The 27,279-nt window shown below is 38.9% G+C and overlaps 1 protein-coding gene across 3 annotated transcripts; it reads right to left on the bottom strand.

Annotated features, from left to right (window-relative positions):
* Positions 1–14,364: 14,364 nt before the first annotated feature.
* On the bottom strand, positions 14,365–22,601 carry LOC129775587 (protein elav). Of its 3 annotated transcripts, XR_008742986.1 has the most exons (3): positions 21,018–22,601; positions 20,270–20,717; positions 14,365–15,555 (listed from the first exon to the last, which is right to left on the bottom strand). XR_008742986.1 is itself a non-coding variant. In XM_055780483.1 (2 exons), exons 1-2 carry the CDS (start codon positions 22,085–22,087, stop codon positions 20,696–20,698), a joined length of 1,092 nt encoding a protein of 363 aa, XP_055636458.1. In that variant the 5' UTR covers positions 22,088–22,601; the 3' UTR covers positions 14,365–20,695. The 3 variants fall into 3 exon arrangements, 2 of the variants coding, with proteins under 2 accessions (XP_055636458.1, XP_055636460.1); XM_055780483.1 differs by having other exon boundaries at positions 14,365–20,717; XM_055780485.1 differs by lacking the exon at positions 20,270–20,717.
* Positions 22,602–27,279: the final 4,678 nt, after the last annotated feature.

Below are 27,279 nucleotides of genomic sequence, written 5' to 3'. Positions count from 1 at the left end.
ATTCAAACAAACTGGATCCGTAGTGGATATTGTGAAACCTGTGCATCATCGTAATGTGCGTTCGGCCGAAAATATTGCTGCTGTTGCTGCCAGTGTGGAGGATGACCCGAATGTTTCGATTCCACGGCGTGCTCAGCAGTTGGGCTTGTCAAACACATAATTGTGGCGAATTTTGCATTTGGACTTGCACCTACATCCATATAAAGTCCAACTGGTACAAAAATTAGAGCGTGGTGACCATGGAATGCGTCGGCCATACGTCGATTGGGTGAACGAACAACAGCAGCAAAATGCTAAATTTTCGCATCAAATTTTCTGCAGCGATGAGGCACATTTCGAGCTCGGTGGCTATGTGAACACCCAAAATTTCCGTATATGGGGCTCAGAAAATCCACACGTGATTGTTGAGAGGCCATTGCATCCGCCAAAAGTCACTGTTTGGTGCGCATTATGGTCTGGTGGAGTCATCGGGCCGTATTTCTTTGAAAATGAGGACGGCGAGACGGTAACTGTGAATGGTGAGCGCTATGGCCGCATGTTAACCGATTTTTTTTGCCACAAATTGAAGATATGGATACGGATGACATGTGGTTTCAGCAGGACGGCGCCACGTGCCACACAACACGACCGGACATGGCCATATTGCGAACGAAATTTGAGGGACGCATAATTTCGCGTTTTGGTGATGCCAATTGGCCGTCCAGATCATGCGATTTGAACCCGCTAGACTTTTTTTTGTGGTGTTATGCGAAAGACCGTGTCTATGCCAACTCTCCGCAAACTCTTGAACATTTGAAAGACAACATTCGTGAAGTTATGACCGAGATACCGCCCCATATGTGCCGAAAAGTTATCGAAAATTACCTGTTCCGGATCAAGGTGCGCGAGGAAGCCCTAGGTGGACATTTGAATGATGTTGTATTTCACACATAATGGCATAAACCAAACTTCAATTTGAAATGAAAGTTTCATCGAAATTCGAATTCTAAGTGTGTTTTATTTCAATTTACTTTCGGAATTTAAAGTTGGAAAACCCTGTATAAAAGAAGGATTTTCCCACGTACGTATAACTCATCATCATGACTGATCAGATCTGCGTGATCCATATTTTTTTCGATTTTGTCTTCACCCAAATTAGAATGATAGAATACTTTGGAAAATATTTGGGTTGATTAGAAAAATTTGAAAAAAATGACTATGCATATCTTTGCAAAAATCTCGTGTCATGGTGTTTGTTACGGAACTCCTCCGAAACGACTCGACCGATTTTGATGAAATTATGCAGAAAAAACTTGGTAAGCATGAGAATAGGTTGTAAACTATATACGATGACGCTAGGATACCGATTACTAAATATTCAATACCGATTAGAGCGCCTCTATGCAGTAAAAAAATCTGAATATTTTTCTGTTCTTTAATTTTGCTTCAAACAATACATATAACCACAAATTTAAGCCCACATACCTTATTTTTAATCGCGATTTTAGAAGTTTTGAACAAACAATATTCAAATAATTTAACCGTCGGTCGTTTTTCAAACATAACGAATTTATTTATGTTGTTAAATGACAGGTGGTGCTAGATCGAACTTTAATCCACCCATTCGCAAGTAACCTCACTTCTTCTAAAGCCAGACGTATCGCCGGCGAGCTGGAAGTATTTTTGAATGAGCACAACGAATTATTGAACAATATTCAACAACAACACAACAATATCACACTTGCTCCGTTTGCGAAATGACAATCACGTTATTGTCATCAATTCTGATAAAACATCTGCTGGAGAGCACGTGTCTAGATTCAGTGCGCAAACGTTACTGAAATCATAGTAGGTGTATGCACAACGACGCGGGAAATTGTGATTCAAAAAAAAAATTATAATCTGGAATTCATCGTTCATACGACTCTCTTCATGTTCTTTTTCAATAGCACTAGCGTTCCCAACATTCGCCTTCTCATCGTAGTATTACTTGCTTCATTTTCAGTAGTACTTGGTTGAGATTTCTATACCAAACAACACACCTTGAATGTATTTTGTGTGGCAAGTTCTAGAATGTGTGTGACCGCAATGCAAGTCAGAAGAAATATCTTCGACGAAAAAGGTGTGACCGTTCTGAAAGAACAAGATGAATATTGTACAAACATTAGAGAAGGTGATCCTGCCACAGGTACTCCATTCATTATGAACATCATGACTCATTTTGAAGCAAAAATGCAAAATGGATATTCGGGAGGAATATGCACGCTTTTTAACCATTTTTTTTTTTTAATACAAGTTAATTCTACATATAAAAATATGTTCGATGTGAAAAAGTAACACATTCACTGCAATTGGGGGATAAATCTTGAACGAAAATTTTGTCTGACGATGATTTTATGTATAAAGTTTTGGTGGAAATGCAAGGAAATTAATAGACAAACAAGTTAAATTAGGGTTAGGACTATGTCTTCTATGCATTTAAACGACATCGAGTGATCGTGAAATTCGATTGAGTTTTAGACCAATCGGATTCCGGAATATGAATAACTGTTCGATACCGTTTCCACAATAATGGTGTATGGTCCATGCGGTGATTCGAATCCTTTATCGCCTTGCATGGTAGATGGAATATGTACAAAGCGTTTTCCTAGAGATGTCATTCACAAATATCAACAACGTAGCCATTGAAATTTAAAATCGTTGAGTAGTACCACATTCGCCTCAGCTGAGCAAAGAGCAATTAATACATTTGCAAGTTCGTGGTTAAAGGAAGTGGCAATTAGGCTGTGATTCTAAATTAGAATACCGCTGTGAACAATCCTCGATTAAATGACAACAACGAAGTAATGCGGTTTCAAATAAGAACGATACATCAGCTTCATTGTTGTCTTCCGTATCGTTGATTTCCCAATTCATGAACGAGACCCAGCAAATTTAGCCTTGCAGTCACGGCTTGGTTTATTGAGGGGCTTCAGATTCTGGACTGGTCAGCTTGTTCAACAGATCAAAACACTATCAAGAACTTATGAGGAGTGATCGTACGAATAGTAGATGCAGCTTACAAGCAGTATGTGTTATTTGAAGAGCTTAAACGAGCATTATCCTCTGCGTAGAACGAAATACACACTACAACATGGCACAGCTTGGTAGAAATCACCCCGAATGGGTTATTTGAACTGATTGAGAACTGAGGATGACCTACGAATTAGAAACTCATTGTAATTCATGTGAAATGACATTAATTTTGTGAAGGAGTAAGAGTTTCTTCATCAGGTTCTATAGTTATGAAACACCGAAATTTAAGTTTTTCGATTGTTTCGCGCCTGAACACAACAATAAAGTTCAAATGGCCAGTCTTTTAAATGAAGTAGGTAATATATCATACACTATATACTTCAATTCAACCGACTTCTTACATATCTTTGTAAACTCAGAAAAAATGAGTGGTTCTATAGTTGTGAAACGCAGTGTAGCCGTGCCATAACAATGAACTTCAAACGCGCTTTTCTCGAAACTAGTTTTTTCAAACTGGCGTACACGATATCTCAAGTTATACTGAACCGATTCATGTCGAATTTATATGAATACAATCTGTATGCATCTCTCTATCGCATAAACCTCTAAAAAAGATATTCTGACGTGGGTCTACGTCTAACCGAAGAATATGGGGGGTGAAATGAAAACCTATACACAGAATCTGCAGGAAAAAATAAAAGATTCCGAAAGCTTCTAATTCGAACATTTCTTACTGGATCGGAAATATGTTTAAATATTTTTTTTTTCCAAAATATATATTTTTATAAAGGCTCATATGGCGTTAGCCTCACGGGGCCGGGAGTTCAATACAATTTTTCTTATTATCTATGTTAGTAATATGTAACCGATTACTCGCGGTTGGCTCGAGGTTAGTATTACAAGTGTTTTCGTAATTGGGATGTTGCTGTCTCCAATGCTCTGTACGTGTGCCCGACACGGGATACTTCCTATTGGGATGCAGCTGACCATTAATCAGCAACGCCCCCCTAGTCTGTACCTCATATCTAGCGTGGTGCGTCTTTCTCGACTCGAGGAATCCAGGATAGAATGGTCACTAGCCGGCGCAATCATCAGTTCGTGTAGAGTTGTCATGATCGGTACAACCTTTGGCTCTTGTTGAATGATCAGTGGACTGCACAACCTTTTGCCCGTGTGTCTGTAAAGAGTGTGTGTATGTATTGCCGCGACTAAGTAAAAGTTTATCGATCGGATAGGAGGGATATGAAACGGGGACACAACGAAGGAAACATCATTAAACGTTGACATCGGCGTTTCTGAGGAACAGGTATAGATGAAGCAGAAGATCAGGATCACGGCTACCTAAGATATCCCGGACGGGGATATCCGATTGTCTGCCTTGTGCTCTTAGTGCTCTAGAGAGCTGAGAGCGAGCAGCATGGAACCGGATACACGACCAGACAACATGCTCGATGTCGTGGTAGCCATCGCCACAATCACAAAGATTGTTTGCTGCGAGCCCAATGCGATAGAGATGCGCGTTTAGGTTGTAGTGATTGGACATAAGCCGAGATATCACACGAATGAAATCACGACCTATATTCAATCCCTTGAACCATGCCCTCGTCGAGACCTTAGGGATAATCGTGTGTAACCAACGACCGAACTCATCTCCACTCCACATGCGCTGCCAACTTACCAGCATATACTGACGAGGAATGTGGAAAAATTCATTATAAGCAATTTGCCTTTCAAAAAGAGTGCCTTCTAAAGCGCCCACCTTAGCTAGCGAGTCCGCTTTCTCATTCCCCGGAATCGAGCAATGAGAGGGAACCCATGCTAAGGTAATCTTGAATAATTTTTCGACCAAAACACTCAATAGTTGTCTTATTCTTGTTAGGAAATAAGATGAGCGTTTATCAACCTTCATTGAGCGAATTGCCTCTAATGAGCTGAGACTGTCTGAAAAAATAAAATAGTGGTCGATGGGCAATGTTTCAATGATCCCCAGTGCGTAGTATATCGCACCCAGTTCAGCAACATACACGGAACAAGGATCTTTGAGTTTGAAAGAGGCACTGGAATTTTCATTGAAGATGCCAAAGCCAGTGGACCCGTTTATGAATGAACCGTCAGTAAAGAACATTTTATCAGATCTAACTTTCCCATATTCTGCCGAAAATATCGGCGGAATAGAATCGGAGCGTAGGTGATCGGGGATTCCATGGATTTTTTGTCGCATGGACAGATCAAAAATGACAGAGGAATTGCAGAAGTATGGGAAGCAAACTTGGTTGGAGATGCCTGGTGAAGGGTGCACGTCGTGGGTAAGGTACTCATGGTATAAAGACATAAAACTTGACTGAGGAGTCAGTTGGAGTAGATTTTCGAAGTTATCAATCACCAATGGATTCATGATCTTGCAACGGATGAGAAATCTGGAGGATAATTCTGTGAACCGAAGAGTAAGCGGGGGTACTCCTGCCAAAACTTCGAGACTCATCGTATGTGTCGAATGCAAACACCCCATGGCTATACGCAAGCAACGATATTGTATTCTCTCCAGCTTGAGAATATGAATCCTGGCAGCTGATCGAAAGCAAAAACTGCCATATTCTAACACTGACAATATCGTTGTTTTGTACAACTGAATGAGGTCTCCTGGATGGGCACCCCACCATGTTCCGGTTATTGTTTGGAGAAAATTGATTCTTTGCTGGCATTTCTGTTTCAAATACGCAATGTGTCTCCCCCAGGTACATTTAGAATCAAAATATACACCCAGGTATTTGAAAAACATAGAGTGTTGGATCGTTTTGCCGGATAGGTAAAGCTGGAATTGGGCGGGTTCGTGCTTCCTAGAAAAAACGACCATTTCAGTTTTCTCCGTAGAGAATTCGATACCCAGCTTGAGGGCCCACGTGAACAGATTGTTCATGGTATCTTGCAAGGATTTTTGCAGAACGGCGGGATTAGTACCCGTGATGGAAATAACTCCATCGTCTGCAAGTTGTCTCAGCGTGCAGTCTCTGGTTAGACAATCATCCATATCATTGACGTAAAAACTGTACAAGAGGGGGCTTAGGCAGGAGCCTTGTGGTAGGCCCATAAAACTGTATCGAGAAGATTTCAAGCTGCCATGATTGAAAAACATGTGCTTTTTTGACAGTAAATTGTACAGGAAATTATTCAGAATTGGTGAAAGTCCACGATTATGAAGTTTATCTGAGAGAATTTCCATGGAAACTGAATCAAATGCCCCTTTGATATCGAGAAAAACGGAAGCCATTTGTTCTTTGCGAGCAAATGCGATTTGGATTTCAGAAAATAGCAGCGCGAGACAATCATTTGTCCCTCTACCTCGGCGGAAGCCAAACTGCGTATTTGACAGCAAATTGTTCGTTTCGACCCACTTGTCCAAACGAAGTAGAATCATTTTCTCTAACAATTTACGAATACAGGATAACATTGCAATCGGCCTATACGAGTTGTGATCGCTAGCCGGCTTGTTGGGTTTCCGTATGGCTATCACTCTCACTTGTCTCCAGTCATGCGGGACAATATTCAGCTCCAGAAACTTGTTGAACAAGTTCAGCAAACGCTGTTTTGCCAAGTCGGGAAGATTCTTCAACAAGTTGAATTTAATCTTGTCCGACCCCGGAGCTGAATTGTTACATGAGAGGAGGGCAATTGAGAATTCCACCATCGAAAAATTCTCATAGTCGCATTGGAGTGGAATGTCGCGTACGACGCTTTGTGCAGGAACGGAATCGGGACAAACCTTTCTTGCAAATTTGAAAATCCAACGGTCAGAGTATTCCTCACTTTCATTTGTATGGTTCCAGCCACGCATTCTCCTAGCCGTATTCCAAAGAGTGCTCATAGCGGTCTCCCTTGACAAACCATTGACGAACTTTCGCCAATATCCACGCTTTTTTGCTTTAATCAGACCTTTTAGTTTGGCTTCTAGAGCTTGGTGCTTTCGAAACCATTCCACTAGTCCAGTTTTCCGGAATTTTTTGAAAGCGGATGATTTTTCAAGGTAGACCTTTGAACACTCCTTGTCCCACCAAAGTGATGGAGGACGACGTCGTAAAGTGGTAGCAGGAACACGTTTCTTTTGAGCTTGAAGTGCGCTTTCGTAAATCAAACTCGATATAAAATTATACTCTTCGAGTGGAGGAAGATCATGCATTGAAACAAGTGCTTCAGATATTATTTCTGCAAATTTTCTCCAGTCAATATTTTTCGTGAGGTCATACGCAATATCGACTGACTCATGAGAACCTGATTCATTGGCGATCGATAAAATGATTGGCAGGTGGTCACTACCGTGGGGATCTTGGATTACCTTCCACGTTCAATCCAGGGATAACGAAGAAGAGCAAAGTGATATGTCTAGCATGCTTGCCCGTGCAGGAGGGTTGGCTATTCTAGTTGCTTCCCCAGTATTCAAAACTGTCAATTTGAAGTTGTCACACAGATCATAAATCAAAGTGGCACGGTTGTCATCGTAGAGTGAACCCCATGCTGTTCCATGGGAGTTGAGGTCACCTAAGATTAGCCGCGGCTCCGGCAGTGCCTCGATGATATCAAAAAACTGATGGCGACCAACCATAGTTCTTGGAGGAATATATATCGAGGCAATGCAGAGGTCTTTGCCATTGATTTGTGTCTGGCAAGCGACAACTTCAATGCCTGTCATCGATGGGAGAGTGACTCTATAGAAGGAGTGGCATTTTTTGATCCCCAATAGTACGCCACCAAACGAGTCATTTCGATCGAGGCGAATAATGTTGAAATCGTGGAAATTCAGTTCGTCGACTGAAGAAAGCCATGTTTCACAGAGGGAAAACACATCACAGTTAGAACTATGAATTAAAAATTTAAATTGATCTAGTTTAGGGATGATGCTTCTGCAATTCCTCTGTATTACAGTGGTCAAATCCTTGACCTCTTGCACTGAATCAGGCATCGAGGGAAATGAACGCTGCTAAGAAACCACATTTTTCTTTCAAAAATGTTCTCACAATCGGAAGCAAACATAATACTATGCTTTTAAGAGGGTCATTTATATTTAAAGCATTTAAAATATTGTCCACCAGGTCAGAAAGCGCAAGCAAGCCAGATTGTGGCTGTTGCCTCGACCGCGAAAAAGGAACAGACGTGTTGGGCTCTGCTCCGGGAAGTGCTGAGGACCCCTGGTGCGTAGAAGAACCGCTTAAACCAGGAGGTACTTGCTTCGGTCTATTCTCAGCACGTTCGATACGAGGTTTCATTCCAACTTGGGAAGTTTCGGTCTTCTTTCTGGGGAGTGATGGAAAAGAAGTAATTTTTCTTTTCCTAATGGCACCCTGCGATGTACCGGAACTTCCTGCATTGGGAGCGTCTGCAACAGGCTCGTCGTTCTGCAGAATGGAGTAGGGATTGTCCTGAGTCGTTGGGGCGGAACTCTTAAGCATTTCTGCATAAGTCCGCTTGGAACGTTCCTTTAAGGAACGCTTGAGTTTTTCCCCTCGTTGTATGTACACCGGGCATTGAGAAAGATCATGGGGGGCCCCGTCGCAATGAAGACACTTGCGCTCTTTTGCGCAAGAAGTCCCATCATGACTCTCTCCACAATCTGCGCAACGTTGTTTATTGCAACAATAGGCGGCCGTGTGACCGAGTTGCATACATTTGTTGCATTTCATTACCCGGGGTACAAACAACCGAACAGGTAAACGAAGAGCACCTATTGCAACGTAGTTTGGAAGAGCGGAACCCTCAAATGTCACTCGAAAAGAGTTTGTCCGATTGAGAACTCGTTTGTCATTTTTAAGTGACACAGACTTCAGTCGATCGCATTCAAGAATCTTCACACTTTTAAGTGAGGAATTCTTGAAGCGACCAACACCATCGAGTATCTCTTTTCGAGTCAAACCCTTTTCGTTTATTACACCGTCTATTTCAACGTTGCAACAGGGTACGTATACGCGATACTCAATCGCAAAGAGATCACAGCGCGTTATTGCATTCGCTTGGGTCCTGCAAGAGACGACAACTCGTAATTTGTCTGGCCCCATCCGAGTAATTTCAGTAACTTTGGAAAATTTCTGCGTTAGTTCTTTTGAGATGCGAATGACATTAAAAGGTTTTGATTTTCGTCTAAAGTATACAATGAATGGACCTTTGAATCCCTCCGGGTATTCCTTTAGACGAAAATCATGTTTTTCATCAATTTCCTCATCTTCAGAACTTTCTACTTCATACACAGAATTTTCCTCCTCAACGTCTGCTTCATCCTCCTGCTCTTCAGGAGGTGGGTCAGCATCAGAAACATTCAATGACGTGGATGGGGGATCCTCCCCACCCTCAGCCATAATAATGAATTAGTCACCTGTTCGATGTGAACAGTGTAGAATAATAATAAAAAATAGAAAAAAATAAATGAGTAAATAAATTATATTTGTATTCAAGGTATATATAAATTATATTTATTTCAATTTTTTATTGTATAAAATTCAAAAATGAAAAAAAGTTTCAACAAAAGTTCAACGGTAATGTAAGAAAGATGTACACCCCTAATGCCAACGCTTGCCGATTTGGTAAATACAATGTTGGACAATAGTGTAAATCGTACACAGGAGGTTGAAGGAATGATATATGGAACAATAGAAAAATAAACTTCTACTTGCCGCTGCTGTGTAGCGTGTGATGAATGTGTGTTGATCTGAACTGGATCCTCAGCGTCTCGATCGTGCACCACTTTTAATTGAGCTCGCTTCACTCGCAAGCACTGATGAAAAAAAGCACAATATAGATCTGCGTGAAAAAAAACACCGTTATCGGATCGATTCTCAAACTTGTCCGATCAGCTCGCGAGTTCTCGAACTGTTTAAATATTGATAGGGAATATTTCTACGCATCTATCGCAATTAATAAAATGTTATTTTTCATTAGATAAACAATTGAATAACTGTAAAATGTTAAGCGTTATCCAAACGCCCTAACTGCTTCGTTTTGATTGGTCCGATTTACGGTTTCCCGTACACAGCCATTATAATCAAGCAGCCTTGGGGAAATCGACATTGCAAATACATGGAAGTAAGGGGACTTTTGTTCTCACCGAAATGTGTTCCCCAACACAGACTTCAAAACCAAGCAGTGTTGGAGAAATCGGCATTGCAAATACATGAAAGTCGGGGGTATTTTTGATCCGACTGAAATGTGTTTCCCTAACATAGACTTCATATCCATGAGCGTGGGGAAATTGGCATTGCAAGTACATGCAAACTCACCTTTTTCAACCACTTATGGATTGCTTATTACAAATCCGGCTGCGAATGACGGATCTCTATAGTAGCATGTCCGAAAAGAAAGTGAAACTATTGAGAACCAGAGCAGAGGGTTCAAAACCCCTAAGGAGGATGGTTGTAATAGCTGTTATCCATGGTTATTACGGAAAGAAAGAAATGGATAAACTCCCAATCACATCACTCACCACAGTGATCCTGATTCTTACCTCCCCCTCACTAAGAACTATACATTCCTTGATAAACGCTAGGGAACCGCGCTATAGAAGTGACCCTTCTGGCTTTCGGGTGGCAAATATCACACTAACATTCCTTTCCTTCACCAGGTAAGAACGTGACCGGCTTTGTTATTGACTATTTAAAGTTCGGTTCGCCGAAACTTGTACAATGAGAATGGTTTGCTACTCCCAAGCGTCATTGGGTGTGTTCTTTGTTCAATATCGCTGGTTCAGGTCAATCACGGAGAGCAACTACGAAGTGTACAGTCTACCCAAGCTCAAGCTCACTTACGGATTGCTCATTCAAATTAATTCAAAGAATTTATCCGACTATGGCAACGATGTACTTCAGTGAAATTCCTGTTCCTGGAGTTTCAGGTTTTTTTTAAACCACTGACAACAAGTCGTTCTTTGAAAAAAATCATGTTTTTTACACAAAAGAGAAAACCAAGAGTTACTTTGGTATGTTACTTCCTTACAATAAAAAAATATATATAAAAGAAGAATGAGGGGCGGAAGTAATTTTGGTTATTTTAACTGCATTCAGAGGAATGAAATTTAGTTTTGGTTAGTCCAATTTGGTGAATGTAAGCAACAAAGCTGTTTACGGAACCATTTCGTGACTTCCACCCGTAATTCTCTCTCAGAATTTCTAATATTCGAACTGTTTCGGTGTCTTTCTGGAAACTGGTCAATAAAGCCTGTTTCATTTATAATTTGGTCACATAAAATAGGACATTTCTCAGCATAGAAATAACGTACAAAAAAGGGAAGGATGTCATTTTGTAGGTTTTTTAATGAACTTTAACCGGAAAAAACATGAAAATTATTCGTCAGCTTTTCGAATGATTTTTCGGACTTTTCGTGCGATACCACGCATGTTTTTCTGCACAGTACTGCTGGTAGCCGCATTTACTATCTTGTTTCACCACTTCTTCATTTGAGCTGGTTTTTAATGGTTCTGCCACAGTTCTTCAGTTTGCCTTCGACAATTGCCCAATATCTTTTGATGGGACGAAAATCCGGACAATTTGATGAATTGATAGTTTTTTCAATGAAATCGATCTTGTTCTCCTTATACCACTTGACGACATCCCCGCTGTAATGGCAGCTTACCAAGTCATGTGGGACCTTTGTGTGATCGAATGAATGGCGAAATCCTGTTCTGAAGACACTCCTTGTAATCTTTTCCATTCATTGTTGCCCCTGTGATGAAAACCTTTGTCTTCTCTACTACTTTATGCGACCAAATTATAACTGAAACATGCTTTATTTGCGAAAATACGTCGAATTAGTGCAGCAAATATATCATGAGAAATACTAAGACCCATTCTGGTTAATTTGTTAGTGTCGGGCACTGAATGTTCGATGATTTTCATTTTGGTGATTTTTCTCATACGACTGATAACTTATTTGGAAATATAATTCAATATATAAAAAAGTTGAAAAAATGTTCGGTAACAAGCAATTTTCTAGCTTATTACTGAAAATGAAAAAAAAAATTTCATTCTTGGTACACATTAGGATAACAACCACAGCTACGGTTTTCCCCCGAATCAACATTCAGTAAGCGTCATACATTAATCAAATACCTTGCCAACGACAGCAAGAACGGAGCATTATCGATTTTCTGCAGTGTGTTTGTGCACTCCCAAAGGAAATCCCGAGCAAGGATGGGCCGGAATCCAGTGCGCACGTGCGGTTGCCACAAGGCTCGAACACGAAGCAAGAGCAAGAGAAAATACACACCCGCACACCACACCATGGAAACAGTAGAACACCCTAAAAAGCCGCGCCCATCTCGAGACCAGAGACTATAATTATATTTCCACTGCAGGCGAATAGATTCAAACAAGCGATTATCGGTTTTAGCTCCTAATGTATTTATTTTTATTTGTGTTTCGTTCTAATTATTTCACTAGTTTTTGTACTCTTCGTTCAGTCTTTATTGTTTTAATTGTTTGTTTTTGTTTTTGGAATCTAGAATTTGATTCTAGAATCTCACAGCCTCTTAATATCTGCTTACCACTAGAAAAAGAAAACGGGAGAAGATATATTTGCTCAGAAAGTTTTTCGTCATTTCGTGCCTTCGCGGAGATGAACTTTTCTGTTTTGTTTCTTGCTCTCTGTCTCGGGATCTTGCTCCTCGCTCGATTTGATTTTTTTTTTGTGATTACAACAAGTTCTGAACACATGACGAAAAAATCAAATCTATTGGCAATCAAAGAACAACGAACCAATAATGAAAAACTGTGAAATGTACCTGAAAACTAGCGGTTAAGAAACATATGGGTTTTGTTTAGCACTTGCTCTTGGTTTGCTGAAAATAAATCAAAACATACAACACTTTTTTCGTGATTAATCATAAGTTGTAATAAGTGATCAAAAATTGCTTAATTGCGATTTTTTTATTGGAAATTAAGTGAAACGAAGCCACGTGTAGAACTAGTTTACAATAATGTAGACAGACAACGATAAGAAGGTCGATAGGAGAGAATAAACGAAAACCGAAAACACACATCGAATATATGTAATGTGGGATGAAATATGAAACAATTAAAGTTGAGAAAGAGAAAGGTGATTCCAGGTGAATCATTTTCTGCGTGATGAAACTACTTTCAAACGGCATGCTGAAAATAAAATACAAAACTGTTTGCTCTTTGAAAACAACATTCATGTGTTCGATCTCAGAGGGTCGAAGAAGTGATTTTGTTATGTTGAAAAACAAAATGAAAAAATAATACAGCAAACTTATAAGCAGTATTAAATCATGGAACGAAATTTGTGAATCGATCTCGAAACGGTAATGTGAATAAGGAATTGGACATATTATTTTGCTCTACTCATAAATAATTTTGCAAACAAATGAAATGATACTCCGAATTTTCGCGAGTTGCGATAAATCTTTGTCGAGTCCTCGCAACTCACAAAAAAACGGAAAAATGGAATCCAGTAACGTTAATCGGTAAAAACAGATGAGAATAATTGTTGAGAAGTTAGCTCAAAGTGACAGTAAATAGACAACGGAAAATTCGGAAACAGGAGTTAAAAAAGAAAATAGAAAATCATTACTTACCCACATAAAGAGAATAATAATGGAGAACCAAACGAAATCATTAACCTTTGACTCAAAACATACGTTTACGAAACGATGTTAACAGTTGTTAGTTTGCAACGTGATTTCCAAACTCAAAAACTTGGCGGTACACGCACACGCACACGCACACACACGCACAAAAATTCCGGAAACGCAAGAAATGTTGGCGGAACTCAAACCGGTATGTTACTAGTGAACAAAAGAAAATCCAGATACTCAAGAAGGAAGGAAGCCGATAAAAACGTATATCAGAACGGAACATTTGGTTTCGGTTTTTTTTTTTCTCAGTCTGATTGTAACACTTTTTTTTCTGAATGTTCTCTTCTGTCAGCCTTTTCCGTTGGATGTTTGTCATCAAAACTCAAAACTGAAAAAACAAATGTTTTTGAGAAGGTGGGAGAGAGATATCTATGAATTGCTGACATTTCGACCTTTGGAAAGCGTGTTCGAAAGTGGTGCGGGTTTTGTGTGTGGCTATGTGAGTGGTGTTTTGATGAGTTTTGTTATGTTATGTTTCATGATGAGATATAGTGGAAACAAATGTAACGAGTTCCGATTGGTTGATACTGAGTACGAACCCAAGAGCTAGACGCACAATAAAACATAGATATACTCGTGTATGTAAAAGGACGCAACATACAAACTGAAGAAGAAGAAGAAGTAAACAAAGCACACAGGCCAAATCAGTTTTGTTCCGGTTGACTTTGGTTTGAACTCTTTTTCTTTGTGTTATTCTGGTGGAAACCAATAACGGAAAAAATGAAATGAAGAAAAATGGACATAAATTATAAGATTTTATTGTATTCCATATTTTTCACTATTTAATGCTTGTTTTTTTTTCTCATAATTTTTATATATACACAAGAACATATTTAGAAAAATAAAATCATACATTGATTAATTTGAATATAAATAATGACAAATCAAGGCTATAATTATAATTGATGCTTTTTTTATCAATATGTCAGCTTTCTCTGTTTTGTTGTTGTAATCAGTTTGAATCGATTTTCGCATTTTTTTTTGTTGGTGGAAAAACTAACACAAAATAAGACAAGAGGAAATACTAACACAAGTTACAAAACGTGACAAATCGTTAGGACTATTTTTCAGCTATCAATTTTTGTTTTTTTTCCTCGAAAAAATTCGATTGTTTAGTTTGTTTAAGATTCACTTCCATTTCCTCTTGAGGGTGGTTTATAATTAGTTTTGCACAGATGTTTGAAACATTGCTTTCTTCTCTAAAAAATACTATGAAACTAATCGTTTAACTGAAATCAAGCTATTTACTAACAAGTTGGTGGTCTCTGTGTAATGGGTTTTGTTCTCTTGTCATTCGATACTGAATGTTTTCGTTTGCAAAGTGTCATTCCAGCAAACTGTTGTTGCTGGCTTATCTAACTGATTTCGATTTGAAAACCTGTGGGAATGCAAGTATTTTATTTATCTTCTTCGCACGCGCGTTTTTGTACTTCTGATTCCAAATTTTCATATTTTTTGTTTGTTTTGTTTTTCGCTTCTATCGAACAGTTTGCTGGATTTCATGATCACTTTCGTTTCCGCTTGACTCCAATTTGATAAGGAACTAATAAAACATAGCTTGACGGATTTTCACTGTTAAAAATACTCAAATAAACAGAGTATGCTGCGCTTTGTCTGAAAACGGTAAAAATCTCGCAACCGAGTGGTCACAGAACAAACCATTCATGACAAAAAAAGGTGTGCTTACGGTACTAAACTTCCGCTATCCAAACTAGGTTTTAAATAAGTATGAAATTCTGTTTAAATAAATAGTGTTTCTCTCTGTACGTTTCTTGCTAAATATATATACTACTACTTGTTCTCAGCTTTTTTTTTTCCACATTACAATCTAAGCAAAAGCGAGAAAAAGTGGTGTAAGGTGAAAAGAAGGAAAAGGAAACATATAGTCACATCCTATTGCACACATCACTCTCAATTCTTTCTAACATAAATCCTAGAAAAAAAAGAAAAAGAGAAAAAAACACACAAGAAAAGAAATAAAAATTAAGAGAAAATAAACATAAAATGATAATGTGGTAATGATACGATAGTACATCATGCGATCAATGAAGTAAACCCAAGAAATGATCAGTACCGTGATTGGCAAAATGAAGTGCTAATTTATTTCATTTATTTCGTTTTTCTGGTTAAAATAAAAGTAAAAACATCGTAATCATTCTTCAAATCTTGTTTATGTTTTTTTTAGAGATTTCATTCATGTTGCACTGAGAAAAACAAGTTTTTTTATAGAAAAAAATAGTGAGAAAATAAAGTTCCACCTGTGAAAATTGATATATTTTAGATAAGTTTCCATCGTTAGACCCCTCTCTATTGTTTATGTTCTGAGTATTTTGACGTTTAGAAACAACTGGCTTGGCTTTGAGCATTTGTAAACGTGTTCGCTCCCGGTGAAATCGAGAAAAATGGAGAACGCAATTATTTCAAAAACGATTTCTTTGTGCATCCGAAACGATACATCAGCAAGGCAACAATTATCGGAAAAATTATTTAGAATTTGTAGACGATCGGTAGTCGATCGCTCAGACAGAGGTAGGGAACTCGAAACAGATGCCAGAACAGACATAACTTCAAACGGAAAGTGAAGATAAATCGGAAATTTACCATCCGGCAGATCCAGGAAGAGCATCAACTTTCAGTTTCGCATCGGACTGTCCGTTGTCGCATGGGTTCAGCAACCTTTCATTAACAGGGGAACGGCTCAAATTCGCCAAGGAACACGCTGATAAGCCGCTGCAGTACTGGAAAAGTAATGCCGAGGTCTCCCTCATCAAGACGGGCTTTGAGAAGCGCTTCGTTTTTCAGCAGAATAACGATCCGAACCACACGGCATAGATAACAAAGTCATTATTCCGGTCGTATAGTATCAAACCCATTTAATGGCCCCCACGAAGCCCAGATCTTAACCCTATTGAAAACCTGTGGGCCATCGTCAGCGCTATAAATTTCCAAAAACTTTTGGTTCTTGTTTGCCTTTAGTTAAACTTATTTGAAGCTTTTTCTGATCTGTGCACTTTTTTTGTCACTGTTTTTTTTCGGGAATACAAGTTGCTTTTTTCTACAAGAAAAACTTTTGTTTTCATTCAAAAAGAACATGATAGATGAGATTTCAAGAATGATTACGATGTGTTTACTTTTTTTAATCAAAAAAAAAATGAGGGCCATTGATTTTGCCAATAACTGATGTAACTTATAAATAGTCTCACCCGGGGGAGGAAAACAAGAGTAAAAAAAAAACAATTGTGATGTTCACACCTTTTCCCCAAAGCAATTCCAGCCCTCGGGCAGAACTAAAATAAAATAAGACTATAACTAAAATGTATTGAAAAGAAAAAAAGAAGACGAAAACAACAATGAATAACTGAAATAATAAGTAACTCAAAACCCATAAAGTCAGACACCTGACACTTGAGACTACAAACTAACACCTGCCTTTGCCTACACTCTCTGACATTGACGCGTTCTGGTGTACTTACGAAACGAAATCATAATAAAAAGAAAAAGAAAATTACTATTCGCGCGTTGTGTGTGTGTAAGCACTTCCTTTCGAAACTTAAAAGTAATAATGAAGCAAACCAAAATTCAGATGATGAGTTGGAAACAGATCCCTTTAGTTGTTTTTTTTTTGTTTTTCTATTTTAAAGATATACACTAAATTTGAAGCAAATAATGATGTTCCTTATTGTGTGATCTGATCGATTTGTTTTTGACAAGATTCTCTTAACGCTCACCAACCGAAATTAAAAGCACCAAAAAGAAAGAAACCAAATCAAACGAAATGAAAACAATATAAAAACAAAACGAACGCATAATCGAGAGAATAAAAGAGGAAAAAACAAAATAACCAAGTAACAGTGAAACTGAAAACACATCACAACAGATCCAAACACAGAGAGAGAGCGAGAGAGCTCCACTCAGCTCTGACTTTTGTCTGTAATCCATTATGTTTGCCGTGTGTCAACCGTCGTCAAATGTCAAATGGCGGATGCGCGGCGCGTGCCCTCTGCATAGCAAATCCAGCAGGGCCAGGCGCCGCCGCCGGGAAGAATAGGGCATTCGCAGGAATGCGCGTGGAAAAAAGATCGAAAAGTATTAGCGCGAACTAAAAATATTCGCCGCCACACAGAGTGCGCGCGGGAAGCGTCGCACTCACGCGTCGAGTATGTATGTGTGTGTGTGAGTGTGTGTTTTAATGTGCCAATACATGTTTTGTTTTTTTTTCTCTTAACGTAGGTTTATCCTTGTTTTGCTTGTATCACAGTTTTATGGAATAGATTCGGGTGTTCGGTTTTTGTGTGTACTTTTGCATACGAACGGAGACGATCCCCCGCGGGAGGAATGTTCCTTCATCTCACTGACGACAGCAGCCTGCTGCGATTAGCAGCAGCGCGATGCGGTGTCAGAGTGGACTAGAAAAATCACGAAATGACATTTGTGTAAATTACTACTCTATAAATGGAGGAATAGTTGTTTTCCGTGGAAACTTAAAATTAAAAAAAAGTAAAGCGAAAAAATCGAACCAAAAGCGAGAATAAAGTAGAACATGGAACGTAAAATACGACTCAGCTTTCTGCCTTTTATGTCACATCGGATGCTTTTTTTGCTTGCAATATCAATGTTTTTTTTTAATGAGAAATGGGATGGGGAGTATTTTTGGATTTTCTATGCTGCTTTCTTCTATAAGGAGTCCATTTTGTATATATTAATAACTTGTTTTATCTTTATCTTAAAGATACTGTGCGACATTGTAATATTTTTTTCTTCTTTTCATACTTCTTGCATATATTATTCGGTTACCCAGTGAATGTTGTTGTTAGGTATATACGAACTCCAAACCCATTTCTACGCGTTTGAGTAGAAATAAATCGGAAACAACATTTGTATAGACTTTCTACGTGTCAAATGTACCGCTTTTTATCAGCTTAAATTTATTTTGTTTCGCTTCGCTCGATTGTTTAAAAGTAAAAGCCTTTCTCAAAGAGTTGCAATCATGTTGCTCAACAAGTACAAATATGCCAATGTTTTAAGTCTTGAACAAAGACAAAAAGTGGCGGTCAGTGGTGGGTTTTTGCTTGTAAACTAATGAGTATGTGTGTCCATTTGTCGTATATAAAAATCTACCGCTATTGAGAAAATGTTAATGTGTCACTGTCTCGCGACTGACAACAGTTTTGTGACACATGGTGTCGGTGTGATGCACGTGTCACTTTAAACTTAAGCATTCTGCCATTTTTAGACTAAAAAAAATCTGGCAAAAAGTAAACAGAACATCCCCGGAAGGATAGAAAACTAGCGATTCTACTTTATCTCCACTTGTTCCGAAGAAAACTGGCTCTCCTCTCTCGTCTTCGCTTTAAGTACGTTTTGTTTTTTTTTCGTTCGTTCGTTCGTTTTGTGTCTCTTTCAATTTGCGCGTTCTTCCATCGATAGCTTCTGTATCTGTGAATGTTTATACATTACTGTTATGTTTTTTTCTCTCTCTTCTTCATTATTTGCTTTCTTTGCTTTCGCTTTAAAATTACAATAAGTTTTGTTTGTCTCAAAGTAAACTTTCTTTGCTCTGATTACACTACTCCAGCTGTCGTTTGCCGTTTGTCAATAAATAAGTTGCACAAATAAATAAAATTTTCCTAAAATATTAATTTAATCTTACTATCTTGTATCGTTTCTCATCGCAGCTTTTTTTTCGCGTTATGCTCCGAAACATGCCCTCTGCAGTTTACAGTGGCTGCGTGGTGGAACTGAATCGTGGTGATGTTGGTATGTTTATAGCTTAGAGTTTCTTGAATAAATATTGCAGTACCACTTCCACGAAAATACACATTCTCTATAGAGTTTAGTTGTAGTTCCTTCACTGCGTGTGTTTTTTTGTATATATATTAGGGGAACATTTAATTCTAACGCATTAAAGAACCTATCCTGTTACATGTTGCTTTTGTAAAAGTTTCTTTTTCTTTTGACTAGATTTTCGTGTTTCTTTCAGTTTTCATTTTCCGCTGACTGCTCGTCAGCGGACTTTGTTACTTATTGATCGTCGTTTTCGTCATCAATACTATCATTAATCTTCTTTTTTCCCAACCGCTTATTCTTTCATAGTGGTAGCGCTTATTTTCTTGGGAAAACAGAAATTTCGGTGCGTTACCTAGCCTTCCTACCAGAGGAAGTTTTATCTTTTAACGTGGAACGTGGACTATCAAGTCGTTCCCCGCCCAATCACAAGCCGCAGCGTGTTGAAGCTCGAAATCAAATACACATTGCACGACGGGGCCTGATCTCAATCATCCCACGCCTCTTGTTGTTATCATTGCCATTTTTTTCTTTTTCTTTGTCTTTCCAGCTGCACATTCTGTGTGTGTGTGAACAATCTCCGCCGCAAGAAGCGGAGAAAACTTCACAAAACGGGACGCCAATTAATTCCCCTGACGTGAACGAGTGCACACGCACGGTGTGTTTGTGTTTGTATGAGTGCACAAGTACAAGCGCTAGCCGAATATGCGCCAATCAAAGCAGTAGTAATGAACTCTCAAATACGATGATTAGTGAATTAGCGCTAACAAGAGCAAGAGCAGAGAAAAATGTGATTTGCTAGAAAAAGTGAATATAAAATCCAGAATACAAGGGGGTACCGAAGTACACACCAACACACATACTTGTCTCCTGCTATCTCGCTTCATCTCGCGCTCTCTCTAGCCTGCTTGGGTTTTTTTGCGTTTGTTTTTTCATCGTTTTCACCGAGGTCTTCTATTTCGCGCGCCGTGATTTCCTTGGTGTTGAGGGGTTGTGTTTTTCACCGCTTACTTTGACCATCCGCATGCGCACCCGTTTTGAATGAAAAAGCTGGAAAATATCAAACTCATCGGAACCGCCACCCTCCTCCGTGCCAAAAAAAATCGCACCCCTCCTCTCTCTCTCGCTCACGTGTTGTATTTCGTTCCTACATATATTGTACTCGATTGTATTGCACCATCGTTACTCATTTTGTTGGGGGTGGATAATTGACCAGAGACAGAGGACGGCGCGTCCCGATGCGTTTGATATACTCCCTCCTACTGTGTACTGTCTTCCAATCTGCCTTTTTAAAGTTCACCCAAACCGGAGCTGTAATCGAAAGATCAGCATCAGAAAAGCGAACTGTGACATATGTTGGTGTCGTTAGTTTTTGTTTTTTTTTTTGTTGTTGGAATATTTGACAAAATTTGGAAGAATCTGATTTCGATTTGCCTCTCAATGCCGGAGACAGCGAAGAGAAAGAAAAAAAAAGCTGGATATTTTTAGCAGATCAAATCATTTCAGGCGCTTCAACACGCGTAGGTCTCGCGTGGTCTTTTTTTTTTTTGTTAGTGTTGGTTGTGGGGAAAGGAAAATAAGCTATTAGTTTATATATGGTGTGAGAATTACTTTGATTTGTTGGTTTTGAAGCTGACTTGTAACACCCGCTGGCCAAGGGTATATCCGTTGAGAGATCGGATAGCGAGCATCGCCTCCTCGTAGTTGGTCATCGTGACAAAACCGTAGCCTTTGCACTGGTTCGTTGCGGAGTCCTTGATGATCTTAACGTTTTGAACGGCGCCAAATGGACCAAAGAGTTGCCACAGGGTGTTTTCTTCGGTTTCCGGCGCGAGATTATAGATGAAAATACTCCAGCCACCAGACGGAGCAACGGCGCCAATACCGTTTGTTGGTGCTGTCGGTAGCATCATATCCAGAACTTCTCCTCCCATCGGCGAGAAACGAGCCAAGCCTTTGTTGATGGGATGATGTATAGCTCCAAGTCGGCGTGTCAACTGTGGGTTCAGGAAGGTGGGCAAAGTGGGTTGCACAAGTTTTGCGCCTGAATTCTGTCCGGGAGTATTCGAGAATTTGACCGTGATAGGATCGGTCAAACCTTTCGGCGTAGTTCCATTGAGTGCGGCAATGGCACGCTCCGCCTCTTTACGCTGATCAAACCGGATAAAACCAACCCCCTTAGGTTTATCATTTCCATCCTGGACCAAAACCCGGCTAGTTATGATCTCCCCGTATGGTCTAAAAATAACTTCCAATTCTTCCTGTGTAATGGTTTTCGGCAAGCCAGAGATGTAAAGATTTGCTCCTTTGATGCCTTCCGAGCTGGGCCGTGCAAAAGACACTTTCAGCACTTTGTTCTGCAGCCGCAATCCGTTCAACACATTCACCGCCTGCTCAGCATCCTGCGATCGGTGGAAGTTTACAAAGCCATACCCTAAACTCTGTCCCTTTGGTTGACCCGGATATATAACATTTTTGTCGCGCACCAGCTTGACACTTTCTACCTCTCCGACGCTCGAGAACAACGATCGGATCTCCTCCTCGGTCATCGTCTGGGGCAGATAGTTGACAATCAGATTGGTTCGGGCGTTCTCCGATCCCGATGACGCTGCTGCGGTGTTCTGCGGTTCGCCATTTTGTTTTTGTAGATCTTGTACGGCTGCTAGCACTTTGTTGGTCATGATTGAAGTAGTAATTTTGAGGCTGTTCTGTTACCTTACTTTCACAACGAATGATTTTCTCTGCGGACTTGCCTTACCGCCGCCGTACGCACTGATTCACTTCCGCACTTTTCGAATCGTGCAACTTTCGCAGTCACTTCGATCCTAAAAACTTTGCTCGAGTTTTTACCGAAATGTCACAAACCAAGCCAATTTCGCACTGTCCGCACTGTTTCTGCTGGTTCACCCGTTCTGAATGGATTACTTTTTGAATGGGTTTGTTATTCACTTGCAGTAGAAAATTTGCAGGCAAAAAAAATCAATTTCCACCTATTCTTTCTCTTTTGCTCCCGCACCGAAACAAACGGAACTTTCTTCTTCCTCGGTTACTCTACTTCTAGCCTGCGTGTGTATGAGAATAGAAGCGTGTGTGTGTTTTGATTGATATCTGGAACTACACTAATAGAACAAGGAGCTGCTGCTTCTGCTTGTGCTAGGTTCTTTTCACGAGAGCACAACCGTGGCACTACGCTGATGACGATACAATGATTTCGTAATTTGATGCAGCCCGGTTTTATTAACTCCCGGGTCTTGTTTGTGTTAGTATGCAGAGCATTTTGTCACGTCACTGAACATCAAGCGATGTTTCACTGGACGGATGATGCGCAACATGTTCGAAATTTTTCAAAATGACCGTTGATTCTAGGCTTTTTTTTTCCAAAATATATACTTTATTAAGGCTTATATGGCGTTAGCCTGACGAGCCGGGAGTTCAACAATTTTTTTTTTAATTATCGACAATTTTCGCCTTATGACTATGTTAGTACATAATATGTAACCGATTACTCACGGTTGGCTCGAGGTTAGTATTTCATTGTATTCTCTTATTTGGGACGTTGAAGTCTCCAATGCTCTGTACGCGTGACCGACACGGGATACTTCCTATTGGGGTGCAACTGATCATTTATCAGCGACGCCCCCCTAGTCTGTACCCCATATTAATCGTGGTGCGTCTCTCTTGACTCGAAGAATCCTGGGTAGAATGGTCACTGGCCAACACAATCTTCAGCTCGTGTAGAGCTGTCGGCTCTTGTTGGATGATCAGTGGCCTGCACAATCTTCGACTCGTGTATCTGTAAAGAGTATGTGTATGTATCGCCGGGACTAAGTAAAAGTTTATCGATTGGATAGGAGGGATATGATACTGGGGTACAACGGATGAAACATCATTAAACGTTGACATCGGCGTTTTTGAGGAACAGGTATAGATGAAGCAGAAGATCAGGATCACGGCTACTTAAGATATCTAGGAAGGGGATATCCGATTGTCTGTCTTGTGACTTCAATGTTCTGGAGAGTTAAGAACGGACAGCAATACGATAAAGGTTGTAGTGATTGGACATAAGCCGAGTTATTGCGCGAATGAACTCACGGCCTACATTCAATCCCTTGAACCATGCACTCGTTGAAACCTTAGGGATAATCATGTATAACCAACGACCGTCATCTTCACTCCACATGCGCTGCCTACTAACGAGTGTGTGCTGAAAAATTCATTATAGGCAATTTGCCTTTCAAAAAGTGTACCTTCTGAAGCGCCCACCATACCTAGCGAGTCCGCTCTCTCATTTCCCGGAATCGAGCAATGGGACCCAGGTAACCAGTAAGCACTAAAAAATGGTCTTAAATCAGCACTGTATCCACATATAGAATACTGAATAAATGCTTATTACACTCTATAGACCAATATTGGGTGGATCTAATGCTAAAAAGGCGAAATATAGGGCTCTTTAAATGCTTCAGTTACAGCCATAAATAAGCATTACTGAAGCTTACTTAGAGCTAACTGAAAACGTCACTTGTGGTGGCAGCCTTTACTAAGAAGTTGTTTTTTGATTCGTTTTTGTTTCTAGGAAAAAGTCATCGAATCTATCGGGACTCGACAGAAAATAAAAAAAAAATCATGTATTTAATGTCCCACATAGATTTATTGCAGTCATTTTATGGATGATATTGATATATCATTTATTTAGATTTACGGCGCACTGTTTGGAATGAGAAATAATTGTTATAATAAAATTACCTTACGAGATTCGAACCAAGGTATTTCTGCAACATGTATGTTTCTCTGTTGTGTCTTTGCTATCTGGACCACTGTTGATACATATAAATGAATAGAAAATTGTCCTATTTCAATAACCGCACTCAGATACCTGCACAAAAAGATCATGTATGTGTGGGTCTGGAAAAAATGGTAGCATTAAATGCGCATATAGGGCTTCCAATAGTACCTATTTTCATATGTTTTATCCTAATGTTTGTAAGCATTATATGGTAGCACTAAATGCGCATACAGGGCTTTCAATAATGCTTATTTTCATTAATGCCCCGTCAGGCTAACGCCATATAAGCCTTGATCAAAATATATATTTTGGAAAAAAAAATTAATGCTTATATGCATTAATAATGTTGATATAAGGCCTATAAGCATAAAAAAGCAGATATACTGCCATTTGGTATTAGAGATGCTAAGTTAGTGCTATAATAGAGCTATACGTTAATGCTTATGGGGAGGGGAGGGGGAGGGAAACCATGCTAAGGTAATCTTGAAAAATGTTTCGACCATAACACTCAATAATTGTCTTATTCTTGTCAGGAAATAAAATGAGTTTTCATTGAGTGTCAGTGAGGAACATTCTACCAGTTCTAACTCCACGATATTTTGCCGAAAATATCGGCGGAATTATATTGGATAGTAAATGATCTGGGATTCCATCAATTTTTTGACGCATAGACAGATAAAAAAATACAGAGGAATTGCAAAAGTATGGAAAGCAAACTTGGTTGGAGATGCCTGGTGCAGGGCGCACGTCTAGGGTAAGGAACTCATCGAAGTTATCAATCACCAATGGATTCATGATCTTGCAACGGCTGAGAAATCTGTGAGATAATTCTGTAAACCGAAGAGTAAGCGGAGATATTCCTGACAAAACTTCAAGACACATTGTATGTGTCGAATGCAAAAACCCATGGCTATACATAAGTAACGATATAATCTTCAGCTTGAGAATACGAATCTTATCAGCTGTTCGAAAGCAAAAACTGTCATATTCTAACACTGATGTACCATGTACCAGTTATTGTTTGGAGAAAATTGATTCTTTGCTGAAATTTATGTTTCAGATACGCAATGTGCCTTCTCAAGGTACATTTAGAATCAAAATATACACCCAGGTATTAGAAAAACATAGAGTGCATGATCGTTTTGTCGGATAGATGAAGCGGGAATTGGATTTGCATAATTCCTGAGATGTTCTAATCTGAATTACAATTCAATTTTACTCTCCCGCCAAATACTAGGCTTTTATGATTATAAACACTAGAATTATATTTATTGAACATTTTCTTGCATTGAACCAACGAAAATATGAATTACATTAACTACAACATTTATTTCTTCGAGCTCATTTAAAACGTTAAAAAACAGGATACCGTTTTGGCTCAAATTCCGAACACTTAATTTTTGACTCAAATTTCGAACACCTCATTTTAAAAACTAAATTTAATGAACATCAATATTGTTTTGATACCTACAAATGTTGTTATACGGAAGAGTATACCCTAAAGAATATGGGGGTTTCATTATTCAATCTATATAAATAAAAATGGAAGACCGAATCTGTTCGTAAGCGGGATAGTCCGATTTTATTTAGTTGTATTCGTCTCTTCCCGTAAACCAATATAGCGGAGAAAAAAATCGGAAAATTTCCGGAAAACTCTGAAGGAAGGTCGGGGAATTCGGGACATTGAATTTCCATATGTTTGAAATTTACATCATGTTAGTCCATTCGATATTTGTGCTAACAAAATTGATCTTCGTTTGAAGGTAAAAATGAATTTTCAGGCGGAATAACGCACTCCTATATCTTCTGTTTGTCTATCTTTATAAAAAAAATGGAAGGTCAAATGTGTTGCGAAGCGCAAAATCCGGAGTAGGAATGGTCCGATTTGAGTCACCATCATTTTGTTGTATTTGTTTGGCCCGTAGATCAATATAGCGGAGAGAAAAATCTGAAAATTTTCGGAAAACTCTGAAGGAAGGTCAGAAAATTCGGAAAAAATTAATTTCCGTATGTTCGAAAATTACATCATGATACGCGTTGGTAGTCCATTCAATATTTGCGCTAACGAAACATAGACAACGAAAAAAATAATTCTCATTGGCATTGTGGAACATGACATTGTTATTAGTTCAATTGGATTTCGCGTTTGTGGAATTGAGCTTCTTGTTCTGTTAGTATGAAGCGAAAATGATTCTTAGAAAATTAAAAAAAAAGAATGAAAATTTACTTTTCTGCATCAATACGTATTTCATGTTGTGAATAAACTGCTATATTGTATTGTATTCATTAAGACGCATAGCATTCGGAAAACTATGAATATCGCACCGATTGTGCGGCTTCTGTTATTATTGACTTGCATCTCCTAATTTTATAGTAATGCGCATCCTATCAATTGTCTTGGGCAAGATGTTTGCACCTTAATATCAATTGATCTCTTTCCCTAGTCAAGAAGTGGAGTGTTGAGGGTACTTTTGAACATGTATTTAAGAATAATTATAACTGGCGGAATACTTGTCTCGAGAACTGCAAGGTCATTTAACTGAAACGTCAAAATGTATCCTCTAACATAACAGTTTTTCAAAATTCGAAAAAGAAGCTGTATATATTTTTTCTCAATTTTCCAACAAAAATAATTTCATTTTCACAGAATCCCGAGACATTTTACATGTTGAACAAAAATTCAGCCAAATCGATCGAATAGATTCTGAAAGAAACGCACCGACAGGTGAATAACAAGGTGTCGAGAAAAAAAGCGTTTTTGCCTTAATTATACTTCGATGTATGATCATTAATCATATTAGTAATGAATGATGTAAAATATTTACAAATAATTCTATATATTCTATGTTAAAACCTACCCAAAAATGTAAAAAAAAATTTTTTTCTCAATTAGCGAGTTTCACTCGCGGTGAATCTTAAACTTTAACAATCTCTATTCTTTGTTTGGAATTAAAATAATTCCCCAAAATCATTAAAAAAAGAATCGAAAAAAGTTGAAAATAACACAGTTGATTTTCCTGCGGTCGATTTTTCGAACCTAGGTTGGTCTAATGTACTTTTCGATCAGAACTGGCTAACACCTCTCTTATA

This window comes from Toxorhynchites rutilus, chromosome 3 (assembly GCF_029784135.1).
Source record: "Toxorhynchites rutilus septentrionalis strain SRP chromosome 3, ASM2978413v1, whole genome shotgun sequence".
Taxonomy (NCBI): domain Eukaryota; kingdom Metazoa; phylum Arthropoda; class Insecta; order Diptera; family Culicidae; genus Toxorhynchites; species Toxorhynchites rutilus.
Note: the sequence above shows the minus strand (reverse complement) of the source record. Positions and strands in the feature narration are given on the sequence as shown.

What these genes read in the sequence shown, in the direction of transcription:
- LOC129775587 (XM_055780483.1), bottom strand. Translation starts at nt 22,087, where the DNA reads ATGACCAACAAAGTGCTAGCAGCCGTACAAGATCTACAAAAACAAAAT. An exon ending in TTCAAAACCAACAAATCAAA is followed by an intron (nt 20,718 to 21,017) that starts GTAATTCTCACA and finishes TTTCGATTACAG; the next exon opens with CTCCGGTTTGGGTGAACTTT.